Source organism: Eimeria acervulina, genomic scaffold (genome assembly GCF_000499425.1).
Source record: "Eimeria acervulina Houghton genomic scaffold, Eah_scaff1406, whole genome shotgun sequence".
NCBI classification, from domain to species: domain Eukaryota; phylum Apicomplexa; class Conoidasida; order Eucoccidiorida; family Eimeriidae; genus Eimeria; species Eimeria acervulina.
The window spans coordinates 904-7,416 of NW_013550252.1; the positions used below are offsets into that span (position 1 = coordinate 904).

Here is a 6,513-nt window from a genome sequence, read left to right on the forward strand (position 1 = left end):
TTATATATATGTAAATATATATATATATATATATATATATATATTATATGCATTGAAGCCGACAGATGAAAGAACAAGCAAACATACGCATGCATGCACGCATGCATGCAATATGCATGCAAGCATTATAATATGCATGCATGCGGACCATTGTTTGTTTGTTTGGCTGCTTAAAGCAGCAGAAATGAAAGCAGCACTGCGGTGTACGTACACCTTACTACGAATCAAAGTCTTGCTGCTCCCGCATGCGCGGTGGGGCCCGCGGAGGCGTCGGGGGTCGCAGCTCTGTCATCCTCTCATCCCTGCAGCAGCAGCAGCAGCAGCAGCAGCAACAGCAGCAAAAGGAGCAGCTCCGAGCGGTAAATATAAACACCTTTATAAATGTACAACTGTACAAATATATAAATATAAAAGGATAAAAGCATAAAACTATAAATATATATAATAAATATATATACATATCTATACGTAAATAAATAAATAAATATATATATATATATATATATTTATTTATACAAACAAACAAACAAACAAACAAACAAACAAACAATCAAACAAATAAACAAATAAACAAATAAACAAACAAACAAACAAACAAACAAACAAACAAACAAACAAACAAACAAACAAACAAACAAACAATAGATTTTCTGTACTAACCAGGTTATGTACTGAGCCATCGCATTCGCAGGGTAAATTAACTTCGGAATAATTGTTAAGTCTCTGCGGATATATAAAAGAGCGCCGGCATTCTGATGATGATTGCAGTAGTTCGTAGCTGCACGAACATATACACCTCAAAACAAACGCATGCAATAGCTGCCTATACACCCCAACCTTCTCTATACACAAGTCCATCAGAAAAAAAACAAACAGCAGGGAATCAGGGGGGATATTTTATTAGCAACAAAACGTTAGGGTTTAGGGTTTAGGGTTTAGGGTTTAGGGTTTAGGGTTTGGAGTACCCGAAAAAAGAGTTATCAGCTTGCCCCCAGCAAACCGCTCAAAACCATCCATGACGCACTCATGAGCCCTGCAACAAACAACACAAACCCTAAACCCTAAACCCTAAACCCTAAACCCTAGAATCCCTATACACCCTATAATCCGTATGCACCTACCTAGCTCGGTAGAGTCTACTTATCAAGATGTTCACCGACATATATATATATATATACATTTATATATATATATATATACATATATATATATATATAAGGGCTGGCTAGCTGTCTATCTATCTAATTACACAGCTAGCTACCTAAATATTTACATATATATATATATATATATATAGCTAGCTATATAAGGGAGCAGAGATGTCTGAATCATGTAGAGAAATAAGAGAAGGAGAATAGAAGAGAAGACGAGAAGAAAAGAGTTTACCTGATGATAAGAGCAAGGTTATTATCTTTTAAAAACTGTATAACTCTATCAGGACCAAACTTCGCTATGCGCCCCGACCCATCAGGGTCCCTTACTTCGTTGGGCCCAACGCCCAACACCGAGTCCGAGTCACTTGGGTCCGACCATAGTAAATCTGTTACTTGTTGCTCCTAAATAATACACCTCGTATTTATTTATTTATTTATTTATTTATTTGTTAGTTAATTCTATTAATTCATTAGTTAATTAGTTCATTAGTTAATTAATTAATTAATTAGTTAACTAGTTAATTAGTTAATTCTATTAGTCAATTAAATAATTAGTTAACTAGTTAATTAGTTAATTAATTAGTTAATTAATTAATTAGTTAATTAATTAATTAATTAATTATTTCTTTAATGCATTATTACATTCATTCAACAAATTAAACAATTAGCCAACTAAATAAATAAATAAATAAATAAATAAATAAATAATTAATTAATTAATTAATTAATTAATTAATTACCTGTGGAGTTTGAGGTATCTGAGCGACTTTAAGAGGCCGAGGCAGCGCATGCAATTGGTCTAAAGAATGAATAGAGCCGCCGATGCCTCCGTGTATACATAAAATACAGTTATCGATAACCGCAGCAACAGGCATATACTCAAACGCAATATTAAATGCACTCCAGCATGAAGATATATCTAACGGATCTTCTCTTAATCTTCGCTTGCACTCGTCCTGAAAACCATATAATGAGTTTATACCCGGGTCTTCATGATTACCCCTTATTAAATGCAATTGATGACGGTACTTCACCTACACACAAAACCCTAAACCCTAAACCCTAAACCCTAAACCCTAAACCCCAAAACCCTAAACCCTAATCCCTGAGCACTAAATAACTCTAAATAAGTCTAAATAACCCTAAAACCTCACCCTAAAACGTTAACCCTGAACCTGATGAACTTTAAAACCCTAAACCCTAAACCCTAAACCCTAAATAAGCTAAAGTAATGATATTAAAGGATTACTTTGAGTGCAAAGAGGAGACAGATTGTCTCGAGTGAATGGCTCCCTCTGTCTACATAATCGCCGAGAAAGAGATAGTCGGTGCAGTCGATGTCTCCGCAGAGATTTGCTGCTGCTGCTGCTGCTGCTGCACCTGCTCCTTCTAAATCTCTACTTGCATATTTTTCTGCTTCTTCTTCTTCTACAGGCATTTTATATAAATGAAATAGACGCATCAAATCCAAGTACTGACCGTGGATGTCCCCATACACTGCAGCAACAAACAAAACACAAAAAATTATATATATGTATATATATATATATATAATTATATGTATATATAATTATATATATATGTATATATAATTATATATATATATGTATATAAATATATATATAATTATATATATAATTATATGTATATATATAATTATACGTATATATATATATATATATGTATATAACCTTAAACCCTAAACACGTATTAAAGGGGATATATCTTTTTTAATAGAAATGTTCAACGACTATAAAATATAATAAAGAAGAATAATAAATAAATATATCATTATAAGCAATCGTAAACCCTTAAAAAGTTTAGTAAACCCTAATACACACTCATAAACCCTAATAAACAGCCCTAAACCCTAAACCCTAAACCCTAAACCCTAAACCCCCAAACCCTAAACCCTAAACAACACTACATCCTAATAAACGCCATCTCCAATGCACGCATTTCTCCAGTCAATGCATAAACCCTAAACCCTAAACCCTAAACCATAAGCCCTAGGGTTTAGGGTTTATGCATTGATATATAGACACACCCTTTATAGGAGCCCGCAAGTTAAGAACCATCTCCTCCTCCTTGAAGATCTCCGTCACCTGCACGCAGAAACCCTAAACCCTAGTAGAAAAATGTGCTTTACTTCGGGTGTCTCATGAAAACCTTAAGGAGAAACAGCAGCAGCAGCAGCAGCAGCAGCAGATGCGGCAACCTTTCTACCAGCAGCCACAGGACGGCCAAAGGAAGTAATAACGAAAGCAGCCGCAGCAGCAACAGCAGCAGGAAGTCGAAGCAGCAGACGGAGTAACAGCACCAACAGCTGCGCCAGCAAGAAGCACCACCAGCAGCAACAAGAACAGCAACAGCAGCAAGAGCAGCAACAGCAGCTGCAGCACGAGCAGCAGCAAGAGCAGCAGCAGCAGCAAGAGCAGCAGCAGCAGCAGCAGTACCAGGCGACAGAGTTCATTAACATCTGCCCAAGGAATGCAGAAGGGTGCATCCGGTTCGAAGAGAGTCATCAGCTGCTGCTGCGTCAGCAGCGGGCGCAGCAGCAGCTTCACCACCCGATCAGCAAGTGCTGCTGCTCGTGCTGCAGCAGGAGAGAACGGGCCCCCGCTGCTGCTGCTGCTGCAGCAAGCCTTGTTTATCTTCCTACCCTCCTCCTCCAAACGGTCTATCGATATCTATACACAAGCAGCAACAGCAGCAGCAGCAAATGCAACAAGTGCAGCAGCAGTGGTAGGAGCATAGCACAGAACACCCAAGCAGTAATCGCAGCAGCAGCAGCAGCAAGAACAACAAGGAAAACCGCAGCAGCGACAATTCAGCAGCAGCGCAGCAGCACGACTAGCGCCAACCCAGGAACAGCCACACAGCAGCAGCAGCAGCAGCAGCAGCAGCAGCAGCAAGGCATTACCCGTCTAACAAGAGCGGAGAAGTCTCCTCGTTGCTCCTGCACAACTGCTGCATGCGATGCCAGACGAATCTGCAGCCAATACACCGCAGCAGCAGCAGCAGCAGCATGGAGCAACAGCAGCAGCAACGTAAGCAGCAGCAGCAACACCAGCAGAGGCAGAGACCCAGCAGCAGCAGCAGCAGCAACATATGATGAGACACACATCAGCTGCTCTGCTGCCTTGGCGGGAGAGACCCGTTGATTGCCTAGAGAACGTCATAGAGCCCTGCAGCGGATATTGCTGCTGCTGCTGCTGCTGTGCAACGCCAGCAGCTTGCCCTGCTGCTGCTGTAGCTGCGGCCTGCTGCGATGGCAGTGCGCGGCCTCCAAGGCCGCGCTGCTGCTGCACTTGCTGCTGCGGCACTTGCTGCTGTTGCTGCACTTGCTGCTGCTGCTGCGCTGCTGCTGTGATGGCTAACGCCTGCTGTCTCTGCAGCGCGGCCTTCGCTCTCTGCTCTTCCCGCTCAACTTCACTATAAAAGCAGGGGATTTCTGAGGAGACAGCAGCAGCAGCAGCAGCAGCAGCACAAGCAGCAGCAGCAGCAGCAGCAGCAGCGGCACAAGCAGCAAATGGAGCAGCAACAGTCCATGCACGACCCAGTGAGCAGAGGGCAGCAGCAAAAGGCAGCATCGAACCACAAGTCGTTTCATACAGCAGTAGCAGCAGCAGATGCTGCGGCAGCAGATGCTGCAGCAGTAGAAGCACAAGCAGCAGAAGCTGCAGCAGCAGCAGCAGCAGCAACTCACGAGAGCAATCCATGAAGAGAAGCTCAGCTGTGGGGTGCTGCTGCGTTGAGTGGCTGAAGCCGCCAAATGTAAAAATCGTATTACGCAGAGCCCAGCTGCTGTGACGGAACTGCAGCAGCAGCAGCGGCAGCAGCAGAAGCAGCAGCAGCAGCAGCAAAAGCAGCAGTAGCCCATGAGGCCAGTCCATGAAAGAAGCAGCAGCAATGACAGGAGCAGCAACAGCAGCAGCACGAAACGGAGCACGCTACATACCCGCAAAACGACACGCACTAAAGCACCAGCAGCAGCAGCAGATAGACAGAAGCAGCAGCAGCAGCAGCAGCAGCAGCAGACGTACTCTCCCCATGCTTGGTAGCAGTCTCCACTCCACAGTCTCCGTATCATACACCGCAGTAGAGAGAGGCCTGAAGGCAAATAAAATGCATATTGATTGCTGCTGCTGCTGCTGCTGCTGTTGCTGCTGCTGCTGGCGCCACTACTGCGGTCGCTGCTGCTGCTCGCGGTGCTGCTGCTGCTGTTGCTACCAGCACTGCGGCAGCTGCAGCAGCAGCCTCAGCTCCACCAGCAGCAGCATCCACAGCAGCAGCAGCGGCAACATCTGCAGCAGCAGCAGCTGCTGCTGCAGATGTTGCTGCTGCGGCTGCTGCAGATGTTGCTGCTGCTGCTGATGTTGTTGCTGCTGCTGCTGCTGCAGTGACGCATACTTTGAGCAGTCTCCATCCGTTCTGCCGCCGATGACAACCATCTTCGAGTCCAAGAAGACAACAGCTGCAACACCCCCAAGCCCAAAACCCTAAACCCTAAACCCTAAACCCTAAACCCTAATCCCAATTTCTGCTCTTCTTGTTCATTGTTCTTTATCAATCTTCATTGCTGTTGATTATTATTTATTCTTAAGTGATGTTTTGTTATATTTGTTTATTTACGCGTTATATATATTTAATAAAATAATAAAAGTATTATAATATATAAAACGATTATATATTATTATTTATTATTTACTATTTATTATTGATTAATTAATTATTATTATTATTTGATACGAGTAAGAAGGTAAGCATAAAGAGAGATACAATATTGAAACCCATGTTGTGTAAGTGTATATATAGGGTTTAGGGTTTAGGGTTTAGGGTTTAGAGTGTATAGGGTATAAATATATCAAAAAAAAGATCAGAAAAAACAGCAAAAACAGCAGAATATACGAACTGCAATATTCTGCGACTTAAGATGACAATGTGTGTAAAGAAAGGCCAGAAAAGTATCAGAAAAAAAGCATACAATGTTGAAACCGCGGCTCAGGTAAAGCCTGCTTCTTAGCTGGAGCCTCTACCCAGTCCCAGCGGCCGTCTCTGTGCTGCCTCAAACCCCAGGCGTCCGCTAAACTTTTGCTGCAAATGTCCCGCCCTCCGAATATCACCAACATGCCGCTCGCTGGGCCCTCCCGACATACCTGACAAACATTGCCTTTATATCATACAATTTATAATGTTTATCTGTTTATATATATATATATATATATTTGTTTATATATATGTTTATATATATATATATATGTGTATATATATTAATATATGAATGTAGGGATGTACAGAAGATAAATATATATAAATACATATATATATATATATAGATGTATATATAGATGTATAT

At 42.0% G+C, this 6,513-nt stretch overlaps 1 protein-coding gene across 1 annotated transcript; it reads right to left on the reverse strand.

Moving 5' to 3' along the window:
* Nucleotides 1-217: 217 nt before the first annotated feature.
* On the reverse strand, nt 218-6,286 carry EAH_00059430 (Serine/threonine-protein phosphatase , related; the record flags this gene model as incomplete). Its single annotated transcript, XM_013397173.1, has 13 exons — nt 218-302; nt 661-778; nt 966-1,033; nt 1,387-1,556; nt 1,895-2,188; nt 2,404-2,651; nt 3,202-3,259; nt 3,611-3,844; nt 4,078-4,146; nt 4,280-4,608; nt 4,864-4,916; nt 5,568-5,631; nt 6,142-6,286. 13 exons carry the CDS (start codon nt 6,284-6,286, stop codon nt 218-220), a joined length of 1,935 nt encoding a protein of 644 aa, XP_013252627.1.
* Nucleotides 6,287-6,513: the final 227 nt, after the last annotated feature.